Source organism: Schistocerca gregaria, chromosome 5 (assembly GCF_023897955.1).
Source record: "Schistocerca gregaria isolate iqSchGreg1 chromosome 5, iqSchGreg1.2, whole genome shotgun sequence".
In the NCBI taxonomy this organism is placed as follows: domain Eukaryota; kingdom Metazoa; phylum Arthropoda; class Insecta; order Orthoptera; family Acrididae; genus Schistocerca; species Schistocerca gregaria.
In genome coordinates, this window is record NC_064924.1 from 399,230,321 (window position 1) to 399,248,993 (window position 18,673).

The following is an 18,673-nucleotide window of genomic DNA, read 5'->3' on the forward strand; positions in this document are numbered from 1 at the left end:
CTAACATGCCTTGTAGTGGTGGAATGTTGTTTGTCACATATCTTGGCTTAATCACCTAGATTGCAGTGCTGTGAGCCACTGGATCTGATGTCTGTAGAGGCAAGGCAACTGTTAATGAGCACATCTGGGCTAGCTGCAACTCCTCAGTTTCATTAGGCCTGCTCATTTATGCTAACAACTGCCTGAGTCAATTTGTTCTGTAACAGTATAGACATTTGTGTATTGAACACACACAGTCCAATGCACAAGGCACAAATACAGGAAGTACCTAATGTCTTGAAACTGATACACTCTGAAATACAATCTCTGAAATGAATGATAGCAAAAGGCAGTCAAACATAATTTTTGCTGCTGGTTTGTGACTCTTGGAAGAAATCTTTTGACCACTTTGGGTCAAATATGCTCTGCTTCTTTATCTTCCTTAAACATAGATGCCATGTGGTGTTCCAAGGTGGTGGTTGATACCCACATGTGGATTAACACTGTTTGTTTATTGAACACAGACCAAACTCAGCACAATCCATGCTTATGGTGGAACATCATATCCTAAGGTACTAAGTGCAGGATATTAGGCAATCCAGTCATATCACCAAAGTTTTACCAGAGGCTAGTAAGGCATCATTTTACATCAGACACTAAGTTCTCTTGCTGTAATGAACTAATAAGACATATCTTTTTTTCCAAGGCAGTTGCATGTTGTACCACTGCTCTACCACACACAGTATGACGCTCCAGTAACCATTTGTGGACAAGGATAATCTCATTTTGGATTCATGCAAAAATCTGGCTTTTGAGAAATGTTTGTGTGTGTGAATACCATAGTTTCATATCATGGTTGGAGTAAATCACAACCTTTCCTTTGTAGAAAGCCTAGAACATTTTTGGATTTGTTGTAAAATGTTGTTTGTAAGTTGTTTCCTTTACAATCCATCACACCAATAAGACATGAAAAAAATTAATCCTGTTCACAATAGCAAGTCCAGCAGGGTAATTACAGTAAATTTTCTGTATATTATTTGTGTAGTTATATCGTTAGTATAAATAAATGTATGGTCATTATTATATGTATATTAATGATTTTGCAAACAATATTAATAGTAGTAATAAAAGTTTCTCACACTTACAGCCATATCAAGTGGTTTAATATCCATGAGCTTTCAGCTGAGTACTCCTCAGCCATTGTCAAGTGGTCACTGTTTTCTGGTTCCTGCTGCCATCCTTATATAGCCGCGCTGCCTTCTGTGACGTCAATGGTACATGCTCCGGCACCATATATAGTAATGTTTGCGTTGTGGAGCCGCCACGCCTGCTTCAACCTTCCAATGGCTGGGTCCCATGCTGTGCTTAACTGCAGGCCGCCGTCTTTATGAGCATGGTGTCACAAATTTTTATTTAGATCGCTTCTTTTATTTTGCTATCCCAAAACTGTTAGTTTGTGTGATAATAGATGTCTCTTTGAATGGAATACAATGACCATTTTCTAATGCATGCTCTGCTACTGCTGATTTCTCTGGGTAGCATAGATGAAAACATCTCTCGTGTTCTACATAGCACTGTTCAGTCGTACATATAGTCTGTCTGATTTAGAACTGCCCACACCCGCATGGTATTTTATATACTCCTGGTGTTCTAAGTCCTATGTCATGTTTCACAGACCTGAAGAGTTGTCGAATTTTTGCTGGAGCCCTGAAGACTGAATTGATTTTATACCTCTTTAGGAGTGGACTTATCTTCCCTGTTATTGAGCCACAGAATGACAAGAACGCAAACTTCTTCGAACCCTCCTCGGAGTATTTCTGCTTACATATTTTCAGAAATACTTGCAAAATCTGGCAGTTGTTGCACCCGTTTTCCTTAAATACTTTCCGTAAGTGACTCAGTTCCTTTGGCAGGTTTTCAGAATCCGAGATGGTTTCAGCTCGGATGCACTGAGGTCCTCAGAACAGAAAATTTCTGTGATGGATGGTGATAGCTGTTAGCATGCAGGTATCGGTCTGTGTGGGTGGGTTTCCAGTAAATGCTGTGGCTGAGACATTTTGCAGCGGACGAGGACATCAAGGAACAGCAAGCCACCATGCCACCATCAGTCTCTATCTCCATCATGAACTTGATGTTGTCATGGATGTTTTTGATGTGGTCCAAGAACTCTCCCATATTATCCGCCCATGAGACCAGACAACGAATGTGTCATCGATGTAACAATAAAAGCAACTAGATTTTTCAGGAGCCACGTCCAGGGTGGTATTTTCAGAGTATTCCATGAACAGATTGGCTACAACTGGAGCTAATGGGCTGCCCGTCGCAATGCCAACTGTCTGATTGAAATATTCTCCATCATACAATAAAGACAGCAACCTGCAGCTAAGCAGAGAGTGGGACCCAGCCGTCAGAAGGTTGAAGCGGGCACAGTGGCCGCACAATGCAAACATTACTGTGTATGGTGCTGGAGAGGGTACCAGTGACATCATGGCAGGCAGCATGGCTATATAAGGTCAGCAGCAGCAACCAGAAGACAGTCACCACTTGACAATGGCCAAGGAGTGATCAGCCAAAAGCTCATGGATTTTAAACTACTTGTTGGAGCTGGAAGCCCTAGAAACTTTTATTAGTACATATTGCCGTGAAACTATGCTATACTACAATATTAATAATAACATCAGACTTTTTGCAGATGATGCATTTATCCATATGAAGTATCATCTGAAAAAATCTGCATAAATATTCAGTCATATCATGATAAGATTTCAAAATTGCACAAAGATTGGCAACATGCTCTAAATGTTCAGAAATGTTAAACTGTACACTTCATTACAATAATATCAATGAGTTACTGCTGGCATCAGCCAACTCGTACAAATACCTAGGTGTAACATGTTGAAGAGAAAACTGGACCTTGCTTTAGGCAAACTTAAGACAACTGGGAAAACAGTGGTACTATGTGGAGATTTTAATATTGAGTTTCTGAGCCGTAGCCCTCACAGGGAAAAGTTATTAAATATTATAAAAGCCTACAATCTTTTTCTGACTCTTAGCTCTCCAACATATGTAACAAAAACTAGTGTCACTCTCCTTGATCAGGTATGTGTAAACATGGGCAAGTATACATCAGAAAACTTTGATACCGGCTATAGTGACCACCTTTCACAATTACTAAGCATACCTGTAAATCACATTTCGACCTGTGTACAAAACATTACCCACAAAAGGGTTTATAGTAGGAAAAATATTGAATACTTCCAATACCTAATCAGTGAACAATCTTGGAGAGAAGTATATGATACCTCTATTACCAATGAAAAGATGGAAAATTTTTTGAGCGTTTTCAAGCATAATTTTGACATAGCTATTCCACAAAAGAAAGTGATTTTCAAAAGCACAGATAGATTAAAAAACTGTATTACATCTCCCCCCCCCCCCCCCCCCCCCCCCCTCCATGAACCATGGACCTTGCCGTTGGTGGGGAGACTTGCGTGCCTCAACGATACAGATAGCTGTACTGTAGGTGCAACCACAATGAAGGGGTATCTGTTGAGAGGCCAGGCAAACGTGTGGTTCCTGAAGAGAGGCAGCAGCCTTTTCAGTAGTTGCAGGGGCAACAGTCTGGATGATTGACTGACCGGGTCTTGTAGCACTAACCAAAACGGCCTTGCTGTGCTGGTACTGCAAACGGCTGAAAGCAAGGGGAAACTACAGCCGTAATTTTTCCCGAGGGCATGCAACTTTACTGTATGATTAAATGATGATGGCATCCTCTTGAGTAAAATATTCTGGAGTTAAAATAGTCTCCCATTCGGATCTCCGGGCGGGGACTACTCAAGAGGATGTCGTTATCAGGAGAAAGAAAACTGGCATTCTACGGATCTGAGTGTGGAATGTCAGATCCCTTAATCACGCAGGTAGGTTGGAAAATTTAAAAAGGGAAATGGATAGGTTAAAGTTAGATATAGTGGGAATTAGTGAAGTTCGGTGGCAGGAGGAACAAGACTTTTGATCAGGTGAATACGGGATTATAAATACAAAATCAAATAGGGGTAATGCAGGAGTAGGTTTAATAATGAATAAAAAAAATAGGAGTGCGGGTAAGCTACTACAAACAGCATAGTGAATGCATTATTGTGGCCAAGATAGACACAAAGCCCTCACCTACTACAACAGTACAAGTTTATATGCCAACTAGCTCTGCAGATGACAAAGAAATTGATTAAATGTATGATGAGACAAAATAAATTATTCAAATAGTGAAGGGAGATGAAAAATTTAATAGTCATGGGTGACTGGAATTCGACAGTAGGAAAAGGAAGAGAAGGAAACATAGTAGGCGAATATGGATTGGGGCTAAGAAATGCAAGAGGAAGCCGCTTGGTAGAATTTTGCACAGAGCATAACTTAATCATAGCTAACACTTGGTTCAAGAATCATGAAAGAAGGTTGTATACATGGAAGAACGCTGGAGATACTAGAAGGTTTCAGATAGATTATATAATGGTAAGAGAGTGATTTAGGAACCAGATTTTAAATTATAAGACATTTCCAGGGAAAGATGTGGACTCTGTCCACAATCTATTGGTTATGAACTGTAGATTAAAACTGAAGAAACTTCTAAAGAAGGGAATCTAAGGAGATGGACCTGGATAAACTGAAAGAAGCAGAGGTTGTACAGAGTTTCACGGAGAGCATAAGGGAACAATTGATAGGAATGGGGGAAAGAAATACAGTAGAAGAAGAATGGGTAGCTTTGAGGAATGAAATAGTGAAGGTAGCAGAGGATCAAGTAGGTAAAAAGATGAGGGCTAGTAGAAACCCTTGGATAACAGAAGAGGTACTGAATTTAATTGATGAAAGGAGAAAATACAAAAATGCAGTAAGTGAAGCAGGCGAAAAGGAATACAAATGTCTCAAAAATGAGATTGACAGGATGTGCAAAATGGCTAAGCAGGCATGGCGAGAGGGGAAATGTAAGGATGTTGAGGCTTATCTCACAAGGGGTAAGATAGATACTGCCTACAGGAAAATTAAAGAGACCTTTGGAGAAAAGAGAACCACTTGTATGAATATCAAGAGCTGAGATGGAAACCCAGTTCTAAGCAAAGAAGGGAAAGCAGAAAGGTGGAAGGAGTATATAGAGTGTCTATACAGGGGTGATGTTCTTGAGGACAATATTATGGAAATGGAAGAGGAGGTAGATGGAGATGAAATGGGAGATATGATACTGTGTGAAGAGTTTGACAGAACACTGAAAGACCTAAGTCAAAACAAAGCCCCCGGAGTAGACAACATTCCATTAGAACTACTGACAGCCTTGGGAGAGCCAGTCTTGAAAAAACTCTACCATCTGGTGAACAAGATGTATGAGACAGGTGAAATACCCTCAGACTTCAAGAAGAATATAATAATTCCAAACTCAAAGAAAGCAGGTGATGACAGATGTGAAAATTACCGAACTATCAGTTTAATAAGTCACAGTTGCAAAATACTTACGCGGATTCTTTACAGACGAATGGAAAAACTGGTAAAAGCTGACCTCGAGGAAGACTAGTTTGGATTCCGTAGAAATGTTGGAACACACGAGGCAATACTGACCCTATGACTTATCTTGGAAGAAAGATTAAGGAAGGGAAACCTGCGTTTCTAACATTTGTAGACTTAGAGAAAGCTTTTGACTATGTTGACTGGAATACTCTTTCAAATTCTGAAGGTGGCAGGGGTAAAATACAGGGAGCGAAAGGCTATTTACAATTTGCACAGAAAGCAGATGGCAGTTATAAGAGTCGAGGGACAAGAAAGGGAAGCAGTGGTTGGGAGTGAGACAGGGTTGTAGCCTCTTTCCGATGCTATTCAATCTATATATTGAGCAAGCAGTAAAGGAAACAAAAGAAAAGTTCAGAATATATATTAAAATCCATGGAGAAGAAATAAAAAATTTGAGGTTCGCCGATGACAATGTAATTCTGTCAGAGACAGCAAAGGACTTGGAAGAGCAGTTGAACGGAATGGACAGTGTCTTGAAAGGAGGATATAAGATGAACATCAACAAAAGGAAAACAGGGATAATGGAATGTAGTCGAGTTAACTCGGGTGATGCTGAGGGAATCAGATTAGGAAATGAGACACTTAAAGTAGTAAAGGAGTTTTGCTATTTGGGGAGCAAAATAACTGATGATGGTCAAAGTAGAGAGGATATAAAATGTAGACTGGCAATGGCGAGGAAAGTGTTTCTGAAGAAGAGAAATTTGTTAACATCGAATATAGATTTAACTGTTAGGAAGTCATTTCTGAGAGTATTTGTATGGAGTGTAGCCATGTATGAAAGTGAAACATGGACAATAAATAGTTTGGACAAGAAGAGAATAGAAGCTTTCGAAATGTGGTGCAACAGAAGAATGCTGGAGATTAGATGGGTAGATCACATAACTAATGAGGAGGTACTGAATAGGATTGAGGAGAAGAGGAGTTGTGGCTCAACATGGCCAGAAGAAGGGACTGGTTGGTAAGACGTACTGAGGCATCAAGGGATCACCAATTTAGTACTGGAGGGCAGTGTGGAGGGTAAAAATTGTAGAGGGAGACCAAGAGAGGAAAACACTAAGCAGATTCAGAAAGATGTACATTGCGGTAGGTACTGGGAGATGAAGAAGCTTGCACAGGATAGAGTGGCATGGAGAGCTGCATCAAACCAGTCTCAGGTCTGAAGACAACAACAACAACAACAGCAGCAGCAGCAGCAGCAGCATTGCATCTGGCATTAGAGCATCTCTTAAAAGGCAGCAGGAACTTATTCTGCAGTCAAAAACTGACAGCAGTCCAGAATTTCTTATTTATTTCAAAAAATACAAGCTAGTTTTGAAATGTTTCATAAAAGAGGCAAGAATTAAAGAAAATGACAAATATATTATGAAGTCATCCAATAAAACTAAGTCCATTTGGAAAGATGTGCAGGATCTTATGGTGAAGAAGACAAATCACAAAAAATATTGTGTGTGAGATCAAATGATGGCAAGAATCTCACTGACCCTAGGGCACTTGCAAACAGTTTAAATTCTTATTATTCAACTGTTGCTGGAAAATTTGGAAATCCACCTAATACAACATGGAAACAACGTTCATCTATTGATATAAATAATATATCCATGTTCCTCAGTCCAGTAGGCCCAACAGAGCTCCTAAATACCATTAATTCACTGAAGAGTAATTATTCAACTGGTATTGATGATATTCCAGATTATATTATAAAAATAACAGTAAGACATATGCAATTCATCCTTATCATGTGGTGTCTTCCCACAGCAACTGAAAATGGCAAAAGTAATACTCCTATATAAACAAGGTGATCATCAATGCATGGGTAACTATAGGCATGTGTCTCTACTGTCAGGGTTTGAATAAACTAACTACATTCTTCCACAAGAATATTATTATTTCTGGATGTCAACTTGGCTTCAGACCTCAGCAATCAATTGAAACAGCCACTTTCAATCTGATAAACCATGTTTTAAATGCAATGGACAACCATGGAAATATCTCGGGTTTATTCTTGGACCTAACAAAAGCTTTTGATGTGATTGATTATTCTGTGCTCCTGAGGAAGCTTGAACGGTATGGTGTAAGATATGTGCTAAATCAATGGATTTAATCATATTTTGAATATCACTCTGAGGTAACTGAAATTAAGTACATGGAAGGAAATGGATTCCAGGTACACCTTTCAGAAACATGCGGAGTAAGTCATGGTGTCCCACAGGGCTCCATTTTAGGTCCCTTTCTTTTTTTGGTGTACGTTAATGATGTCCCATCACACTTTAGGGACTCTGAGCCAGTACTGTTTGCAGAGACACCAGTCTATTGTTTGAAGGGAATAAAGAAGAAAATCTTACTGCATCTGAAAAAGATATTACAAAAGGAGTGTCTGAATAGTTTACTGGAAAAACAGTGCTCATGAGTTTCCATACCCATCAAAATAAAAATGCGGCACAACCTGTAATATGTATAGATAATCAAGACATTAGTGCTGTCAATGAAACTAAATTACTTGGGATTCACATCCAGGAAAATCTTAAAGGGGGCACTCGTATCACACCCCTAAATTCAAAACTAGCAAAAATGAGCTACGTAGTAAGAATTCTTTGCAACAATACTAGTGCAGAAACAGTTAAGGGTGTATACTTTGCTCGTGTACATTTGGTACTGAAGTACAGTATCATTTTCTGTGGGAATGTACACCAGGCAATAACAGTTTTCAGGAAACAAAAGGCAATTACGAGGATAATGGAACAAGTGAGCAGCATAAAACCATGCAAACATTTCTTTAAATATATATATAAATATCCTATCCCTTTCCTGCATTTATATAGTGGAAGTAGTCATGCATGTCAAAAAAAGTATACTGAGAAAAGAAAACCTTTTTCCTCAAAACAGAAGTGTCCATTATAACAGTACCAGGTCAGACAGTGACGTACATGTTAATCATTGTAACACCATATTATGCCAAAAAGGTGTATGTCGTGCAGGAACAAAACTATACAACAGATTACCAAGACATAAAATCTCTTCCTGAACTACAGAGCTTTAAAAAGGCTGTGACAGGCTACCGTCTGAAAAACTGCTGCTATTCAATCTCACAGTATCTTATGCAAGGAAAAATGTAATTTGTATATTTAATTGTAGAAATAAGTTATAAGTATACAGTATTTAAAAAAAATTGTAATTATTAATTGTATGGATCCAATTTGTTGTAAAAATTTAAATAATGTATGTTTGATATTTGAAAATTCAATAGATAAAAAGGCCCAATACCATGTGTATGATATATGTACTGAATAAGAGATTTATATGGACAAATGAACAAATAACCAAAAATTGAATCATCACATAGGTTTGGTCATGGGTAAAGCAAATGAAAGAGTTTGATTTATTGGTAGAATACTCGGGAAGTGCACTCAGTCTACAAAATAGATTGCTTGAAAATCACTCATGTGACTCATCCTAGAATATTGCTCAAGTGTGTGGGGCCAATAACAAATAGGACTAACTGGGAATATTGAATTTATACAGAGAAGGGCAGCACAAATGGTCATAGGTCTGTTTAATCCTTAATCCGTGGGAGAGTATCACAGAGATACTGAAGGAATGGAGTTGGCAAACTCTTGAAGACAGACATAATCTATCCCAAGAAAGTCTATCAACAAAGTTTCCAGAACAGGCTTTAAGTTATGACTCTAGGAATACACTACAATACCCTATGTATCGCTCATATAGGAATCATGAGGATGAGATTAGAATAATTACTGCACATACAGAGGCATTCAAAATTTATTCTTCCCACACACCAAATGTGAATGGAATGAGAAGAAACCCTAATAACTGGTACAATGGGACATACCCTCTGCCATGCACCGCTCAGTGGTTTGCAGAGTATAGATGTAGGTGTAGAACATCTGCAAAAGAAAGCAACTGAAATGTCCTCCTGTGATTATGCATAGTGGGTGCCAACTATGATGAAGTCCATGACTGTCAGTAGTGGTGATGAGCTGAGGAAGCAGGACCTTCTGTAGTGGCTGTTGGATGACAGTGACTGCGACACTGGTGAAGGTACAAGAAAGCACTGTAGGTTGAGTAGCATCATTGGCAGGTGTGATGGTTTGTAGCACAGGCTCAAGTATGTCTGTTTATTGGTCTGGAGCCTGCAACTGAACTGGCTGTTGAGAAGCTGAGTACAACCTAAGTACTTGTTAATGCAGGAAACAGGTGTGATGTGATATGGACATGTGAACACATGGACACAAATCAATGCATGAAACTGTAGTAATGTTTATCTAATCTGCATCTCATGTATTGGCATGGCTTTTGCCCTGGATGCTGAGGTAGCTGCAGGAGGCTTGGCGATAAACAGCTCAGTGATTCTTCTGTTGACAAATCCTTCCCAAGGTTAGGTAGGGCTGTACCCGACCCACAAACCATATCTTTGAGTGTGGTGGTCGAATATGCACGGGCTGCCCAGTTCTGCATGTTCTACAATAAATACACACTGAAGTGACAAAAGTAATGGGATACTTCCTAATATTGTATCAGATCTACTTTTGCCTGGCGTAGTGTAGCAGCTTGACTTGGCATGGACAGAAAAGTCATTGGAAGTCCCCTGCAGAAATATTGAGCCATGCTGCCTCTACAGCTGATGCAGGATTTTGTGCATGAACTGACCTCTTGATTATGTTCTATAAATGTTCAGCAGGGTTCATGTCAGATCATCTGTGTGGCCAAATCATTCACTCAAACTGTCCAGAATGTTCTTCAAACCAATTGCAAATAATTGTGGCCCAGTGACATCTCCAAGTAGCTGAACATAACCATTTCCAATCAGTGATCAGTTCAGGTGGACCAGAGGACCCAGTCCGTTCCATGTAAATGAACCCCACATCATTATGAAGCCACCACCAGCTTACCCAGTGCCTTGTTGACAACTTGGGTTCATGGCAGAGTGGGGTCTGAACCACACCCGAGCCTTACCACCAGTTCGTGCCAACTAAAATTGGGACGCATCTTGCTAGGTCAGTGTTTTCCAGTCATCCAGGGCCCAACTGATATGGTCACAAGCACAGGAGAGGCGATGTTTTGCTGTTAGCGAAGGCACTTGCATTGTTCATCTGCTGCCACAGCCCATTAACACCAAATTTCACCGCACTAACTTACAAGATATGTTCATCATATATCCCACATTGTTTTCTGTGGTTATTTCATGCAGTGTTGTTTGTCTGTTACCACTGATGACTCTACACAAACGCCGCTGCTCTTGGTCATTATGTGCAGGCCATCAGTCCTTGGTGAGAAGCAATGCGTGAAATTTGGTATATGTGGCACACTCTTGACACTGGGGGTCTCAGAACATTGAATTTTCTAATGATTTCCTAAATGGGATGTCCCATGCATCTAACTCCTCTACCATTCCACGTTCAAAGTCTGTTAATTCCTGTCATGCATTCGTAATCACATTGGAAATCTTTTCACATGAATCATCTGAATACAAATGGCAGCTCCACCAATGCACTACTCTTTTGTACCTCACGTGCTTGATACTACTGTCATCTGTGCATGTACATATAAGTGTCCAATTACTTCTGTCACCTCAGTGTAAAATAATTAATAGGTCAACAATTAATGTAGTGCATACAAAAACATTAGTGTGCCTCTCTTTGCACCCATTCAGCCCCATATTTACCAGGGAAAGAAAAATTATGTCTGCCTTTCTATAGTTCTTTTAAGTCAACTGAAAATTAGGTGGTAGCAGAAATAAAATTGGTTAACTGAATGAGTAATCACTAACAATGGATACACGATGAGAAAAAGTAAGGTGAAAATGTTACATGAAATGACAAAACTAAATGAAAGGGTGAGTTGCAACCAGAAGTAGTACGGTATATTATAGCAGTCAGTCAGTGTCCCCAGCAGACATCAGTAGAAAATACAGTAAGTTTCGTAAGAGAGACTCTCTCTCTCTCTCTCTCTCTCTCTCTCTCTCTCTCACACACACACACACACACACACACACACACACACACACACACACTAGATTTCAGCAGCACTGAAGCTCTCACAGAGATACTTGCAGCAAAATGCTGGCGCAGACAAACTTGTTGCCCTCTTGTGCATTTCTAAATTTTGCAGAGGTATTTACAGTAACTTTGTACCACTGATTCATTGCAAGCAAAGGCACAATGAAAGCACACTTGACTGATAAAAAAATAAAAAAAAATGGCCAGTGCCCAAATTTGAGGTTCCCATCAAGTTACCCGGGAGCCAATTACATAATAGTGTGGACAGTACTGCTGATGAAAATATGTTTTGCTAGAAAATTACAAACAATTTGCATTCTCCTAACACTTTCCACCTACCAAAGGCTCTTGCACAAATATTAACCAGCTCAAAGTATTGGTCAGTCAGGCGATTCAGTTCCAACTGGCCACCATGTCACATTGTGCCAGTGGTGTCATTCGGGTCTGGTACTGAGAGACGTGGAGCTAGCACACTGCTATGCTGGCTGTTGTCTGCTTCTCAAACCTTGTGACCCCTACTTTTCACTCAAGTTGCTATTCAGTTAACACTATGAGGCTAAGTACGTCCTGTTCCAGTCCTCACAATAAGAGAAAATACATAGCACTACCAGGAATTAAATTTGGGGCCTCTGCCTAGCTGTCCATCACACTGACCACTTACCTACAGAGGGTGACATATTACAGAACTGACATTATGTAAACTGGCACAGCAAAATGTATAAGATCACAGTCATTATTTCCACACAACATCACACACCAACATTTATGATTAGCATGGGTTCATACATAATGGATATGCTCCCTCCATTTCCAAATCTCAAATAACTGTCCTACATCTATGGTTGCCAAGTTTAATAAACACAACAGATACATGTAACAGAAACTTTAGTCATCAATAATACATTTCCTTTGTTATTCATGACAGATGCCAGTTCCGGGGTAGCTTTTTGATTTTACAACTGTAGACATCAAGTGGTTTTGAGGCAAAGAACTTGTTGAGCCGTGTCCAAAGGGCACTTTCATCAAGAAATAAGTTTCCTTTAAGGTAGTTTGATAGAGAGTGGAAAAGATGAAAATCTGAAGGCACAAGACCAAGTGAATAAAATGAGTGCAGAATGGCCTCACTACCCAACTCCTTTATAGTGTTTTTTGTCTGTGTAGCAGAATGGGTGTGGCCATTATCATGAGGTAGCATCACTTCACACAGTATTCTTAGTCATTGTCCTTGGACTGCATCAGCAAGACATCTCAGTTGTTGACAATAAATGTCAACAACGATGGTTACACCTCGGGTAAGCAATTCATAGTACACCACACTGTCACTGTTCCACAAGATACATAACATTATTTTCTGTGGCTCCATGCAGGTCATTGTACTGGCAGTTGCTGCTTTGTCTGGGCTCAGCCATTCCTTTATTTTCCGTATGTTACCATAAGGACACCATTTCTCATCATCAGTAATGATACAGAATAGAAGTGATCAGTGTTGTTCCCAAGCCAGTTGATGATGAGGAAGCAGAGGTACACATATGCCCACCCTCTGATTTTGGTGATTTTGGCTTAGGACGCCCGGTATCCATACACCAGATTTTTGAACATTCCCCATTGCTTGCAAGTGCTGCACAATGGTGGAATAATCACAGTTCATCACATTTGTCAGTTTTGGAGTATGCTGACATGGATCATTGTTGATTTATGGGTTTAAACAGTATTAATCAAGCACTGAATGTCTTCTCAAGCATGGAGAATCACCAATGTCTAACGTCCTCCTTAAAATGAGAAAACCATTTTCCTGCCATGCTCTGTCCAGTGGCATTATCCCAATACATGGCACTAATGTTTATGGCTGCCTCTGCTACTGGCACCCCTTTGTTGAACACAAACAGAAGAATATGTTGGAAATGTTCAGATTTCTCCACTTGCCACTCCATTTTTCTAGCATCCACAGCTCCACTCACTATCTCAAAATAACAAAATGACAGTATGTAAACTCAAATAGCAACAATGAACTACAAATGAAAAAGACAATCAGTAAATAAATCCATATCAGCCAGAATACCAATATGCAAAACAAAAACACTCCAAACTGATGCACCAATCTATAAACTTCTGACTTTCACAGACATTGTGTTACCACAGCCATTGTGTAAAAATGTGTGACTAAGTTCATACTCAGTTCTAAATTTCCATCTTCTTCTCAGAGAAAACATATTGCCACACAATTACTGCAGCATAACAAAATGTTTTTATAGTATTTCTCAGCCTAGGGCTGTACACACTGCGACATCAGTCACAAACATTTCATATTATTAAAGCCTTCTATAATGTACCTGAATAATTAGATCCATGACCTGGAAGAATACATTAATAACAATGCTTCTGTAAATAGGGATGTTTTCTTCATGGTAGTGAAGATATTGCGCTCTTATTTGGGCAGCAAGATTCATATCCTGAAACAACTTGTCTATTGTTCCCTACGTCACTTTGTATGAACAAAGACATAGTTCCTTCAGAAAGGCCACCACGCTTTTCTCACCCAACTTTGTTCAATTATCTACTATCTATGTTCTGATGAAAGTTAAATCCTTATCTTAACTTACTCCTCTGTACCATGTATAGATAATTTTTATCATTCCATGCCGGAGTACCCAAGTAACATATGAGGGTTGGAACTTAAATAGTGGCAGCTATTTATTCACGACTGATAGAAAAGAGTTACACGTTTGCACCTCTTATTGTCCTTCAGAGTAGTGACCAGCACTGTAGAACCCATTGCCAGTGATGGGGAAGGCATAGTATACTGTTATCAGAGCCTGTTTTATTGATGGTGTGAATGGAGCAGTCTAAAGTTGTGGTGAGTCTTGTGTACGACTAATGATGTTATCCTAACTCATTACATTCCTCCATGGCAGACTGTCAATGCACAGTATTACTGTTCATTTCTGGAGCATCACCTGTGACCAGCTTTGCGAAAGAAATGGCAACAGTTTCTGTGCAACCCAGCCATCATTTTGCACGACAATGCGCGGGCACATACAGCGCAAGGTGTGGCTGCTCTGTTCAGTTGATGGGACAGCGAAGTACTGTACTATCCACCATACTCCCCAAACTTGAGTCCTTGTGACCTTGATTTGACCCTGAAGATGAAGGAACCACTTCATGGCACTCACTTCAGAACTGTTTCAGAGATTCGACAGACAGTAGACCGCTCCATTCACACCATCAACAGAACAGGCTCTGCTAACAGTATACTACCCCTTCCACATCGCTGACAATGGATCCTAAACAACGCTGGTGACTATTTTGAAGGACAGTAACAGGTGCAAACATGTAACTCTTTTGTATCGGTTGTGAAAAAATAGTTGCCACTATTTAAGTTCCAACCATCATATTTTATCTTTTTCAAGGTTTTTTAAAGTAACTTTAGTTCTTACTGTATATGTATGCCTACAACTGTTTAAAATGCAAAATTTGCAATTCTTTATTTTTATAGTACTTAACTGCTAACATAGACAACTAGTTTCTGTCATTTCCTTCGTGCCATTAATATATAATTTCAGATCTGTAAGATCCATGGTGATTATCCTTTATGATGAGATCTATCAACTTTCATACATTAGTGAGAAACATAGTGCAAATTTATAGAATGTAAGTTGTTGACAGGAGCATGAAAGAAAAAAGTTAAAGGTAATGAAACTTGAAAAGAAAGTAGTGCAAGTTGTGGATTAAGCACTCTAACATAACCTCAGGAGTTCAGGGTTCACTGGCTAGCACTTTTAGATTTTCCTGTCCAGAACCCTTTCTGCTTACTTCACCAGCATGAAATTGCTTGACAATGTGGTAATTGTGTACCACACTTTTCTATTTGTCTTAAATCTCTGTCACTTGTTTATGTGTACTTCTACATCTACCTCTACATGATTACGCTGCAATTCACAGTTAAATGTTTGGCAGAGGATTCATTGAACCACCTTAGAGTTATTTCTCTAGTATTCCACTCTCAAACAGTATGCAGGAAAAATAAACACTTAAATCTTTCCGTGTGAGCTCTGACTCTTCTTATTTTATTATTATGATCATTTCTCCCTATGTAGATCGGTGCCAACAAAAATTTTTCACACTCTGAGGAGAAAGTCTGTGGTTTGAAATTTCTTAGAAATTGTGCTTCATGGCACCCCTCAACTTCTTCTGTATATATGTATATTCTCTGTCATTTAATAATTTTCTCCAGTTTTGGACCTGTTTCTCTTGTTTTAGATACATGAATTACGTTAAAAAAAGTTGGCAATGGTTTTAGCAGAAAGGGGAGGCTTAAGAAGGAGGGAGAGGTAAAAAAAAGTTAGTTGGTTCAATTATTTTGAATCTTTTAGACTGAGCTTTGTGGCCCTAGAATACACTGTTTCTAAAATATGCTAAATAAGTTTTTTTTAGCTTCATTGACTGTTTGAATTAAATGTTTAATACACTTGTAAATTGAAGGATGTTGATGGCTGACAAAAACAACCATTTCAGCAAACAAATCTCTTTTCCTTAAAATGGGAACAAAAATGAATTGTATTATAGTATTTACACTGTAATATGCATAAGTAGAGGTGACCACAGTATAATGCTACCTTGAGTATGCAATTCTCTTGCATATTTATTGATCATTATTTTTAATGTGTTTCAGACTGCCGACATGTCATCTATTATTGGCACTCGAGAAGAACTGTTAAAAATCTCTCCAAAATTCACTGAAAATATTCTTATTGATATATTGAAAGAAATTTCTGGTCACAGTGAAGTAAAGCTTGGTCAGTATACCCTGTTCCGAAGGGATGCCCGTGGAGATAGTTATCTCAGTACTATCACACATTTAGCAGTTCAAGGTTCAGATGTTGTTAGTAAGAAACAATATTCTATTGCACTGATTGTTAAAAGCTTGCCTCATAACATTGGACGTAGGAAAACATTCAGGTCATGTGAGTTTTTTCAAAATGAGGCAGCTTTCTATGAGAAGGTAAGTATAATATTAAAAAATTCTCAATTTTCATGTAAGGTAACATCTAAATTTTTTGGCAGGGGTTTTGAGGGATTAGGCCAGTCTTATTATTATTATTATTATTATTATTACTAATATTATTGTGAATGGGACTCAGTGAAAATGCTGCTATACAGCAAGTTACGAAAATATGTGAGGATGAGTGCTTGCTTAATGCATGTATGGGAGGAGGGGAGAGGGATTTGTTGATCCAAGGAGCTAAACCAAGACAAGTGTATTTACAAAATTTTACTATGTAAAAGGGGAAATCTATGAGACAGTAATATGGAAGGTAAGCCATACTCGTTGAGGAAGAGCTTCTGGAAAGAGTTGCAATTCCAGAAAAAAAGACACAAGAAAACTAAGGAAGATTTGATAACACCACCAGATTGCAATGTATGAGAGATTGAGAACTAACAGAAATTAATAAATACACAGGTATGGAGATAAACTCATGCCTGATTGAAGGAATCAGAGAGACCCATGGAGCAATATTTACTGTGTATGGTGTCCCTTCACTGGTGGCATGCAAAATGTCAGTATGGGATATGGCACTGTCACATGACAGTAAAGAATGCACAATGGCTCCTTAAACTGTGGATCACACCATTCAGTATGACTTTAATAATGCCCACATCACTAGCTAAGTACTCTCTAGAGGTCAACGTTTGTTGGTGGTGGCAGTATTAGGATGCAATTCCTCTATCCAGAGCGACCCATGCATATTCAAATGAATTTGGTTTAGGGCGTTAGTTGGCCACTTTGTTGTTGTTGTTTTACAGTCACTGTCATTGTGGTCTTCAGTCCAAATACTGGTTTAACGTAGCTCGCTACATTAATCTGTTCTGTGTGAGCTGCTTTATCTCTGCATAATGTCCACCCCATACTGTAGTCAGCCTTTATCTTCCTCTACAGATTGATTGACTTTTCCTTGGTGTTCCAGTGTGTGTCCTGTGAACCGATCCCTTCCTTTAGTCGAGTTGTTACATAAATTTCTTTTGTCCCCAATTCAATTCAGTGCCTTCTCATTAATTGTCTGGTGTACCCATCTAATTGTTAGTGTTTGTCTGTCGTGCCACTTTTAAAAAGCTTCAACTCCCTTCTTGTATGCACTGTTAATTGTCCGTGTTTCACTTCCATTCAAAGCTGCACTAAAGTTAAATGTTTTTGGAAAAGAATTACTGACATTTAACTTTATGATACTTTGTGACAGATTAAAACTTTGTTCCAGACTGTAACTCAAATTTAGAACCTTCACCTATGATTCACGATCCACCCTCACAACTTTACCTCTGCTGTCAGAGCCTCTCTCTCACTTTTCAGACTCCCCAAAGCAGTTCACCTGGATAACTTGCAGGACTAGCATGCCTGGAAAAAGGAATATTTCAGAGGAATGGCTTAACCACAGCCTAGGTATGTAGGAGAACTTCTGTGAAGAACGGCTGTGAGGGTAGATTGCGAGTCATGCTTAGATAGCTCCATCTGTACATCTTTTACCCACATGAGTTAAAGGTTCTGAATTCAAGTCCCAGTGTGGCACACAGTTTTAATCCTCCAGGATGTTTCAAATCAGTGCACACTCTACTAAAGAATGAAAGTCTATTCTGTGAACTTACTTTTGTATTTTTTTTTCTCCCGAAGCACCCTTTTTGCTATTGACACTCTTACATTTTATATCACCCCTAATTTGGCCATCATCAGTCATTTAGCTTCCTAAATAGCAACACTAATCTACTACTTTTGGTATCTGATCTGCCAATCTAGCTGTCAGTGACCCCTGATAAAATTCAACTAACTTCATCAGCTTTGTTTTACCTTTGATGATGTTCATGATATATCCTCTTTTCTAGAAGACTATCAGTTGTGTTTAACTTACCTTTAAAGTCCGTTGCTGTCTCTGACAGTATTATCATGTAATCAGTAAACCTTAAAATTGTAATTTCTTCTTCCCCAACTGTAATTCCCTTTTCAAAGTTCTCTTTTGTTTCCTTTACTGCTTGCTCAGTGTACAGATTGAATAAAATGGGGGAGAGGCTACATCCTTATCTCATTCTGTTCTCGACCCCTACCTTCCTTTCATGTACTTTGACTCTTTATAACTGCAGTCTGG

General features: G+C 39.0%; 1 protein-coding gene across 2 annotated transcripts in view; it reads left to right on the forward strand.

Annotated features, from left to right (window-relative positions):
* LOC126272385 (uncharacterized) overlaps positions 1-18,673 on the forward strand; it is a 99,119-nt gene that overhangs the window by 37,868 nt on the left and 42,578 nt on the right. For both annotated transcript variants that reach the window (XM_049975203.1, XM_049975204.1), the window contains exon 2: positions 16,213-16,542. In XM_049975203.1, coding sequence (XP_049831160.1) covers positions 16,222-16,542 — 321 coding nt within the window. In that variant the 5' untranslated portion in view covers positions 16,213-16,221. The remainder of the gene's footprint in view (positions 1-16,212; positions 16,543-18,673) is intronic.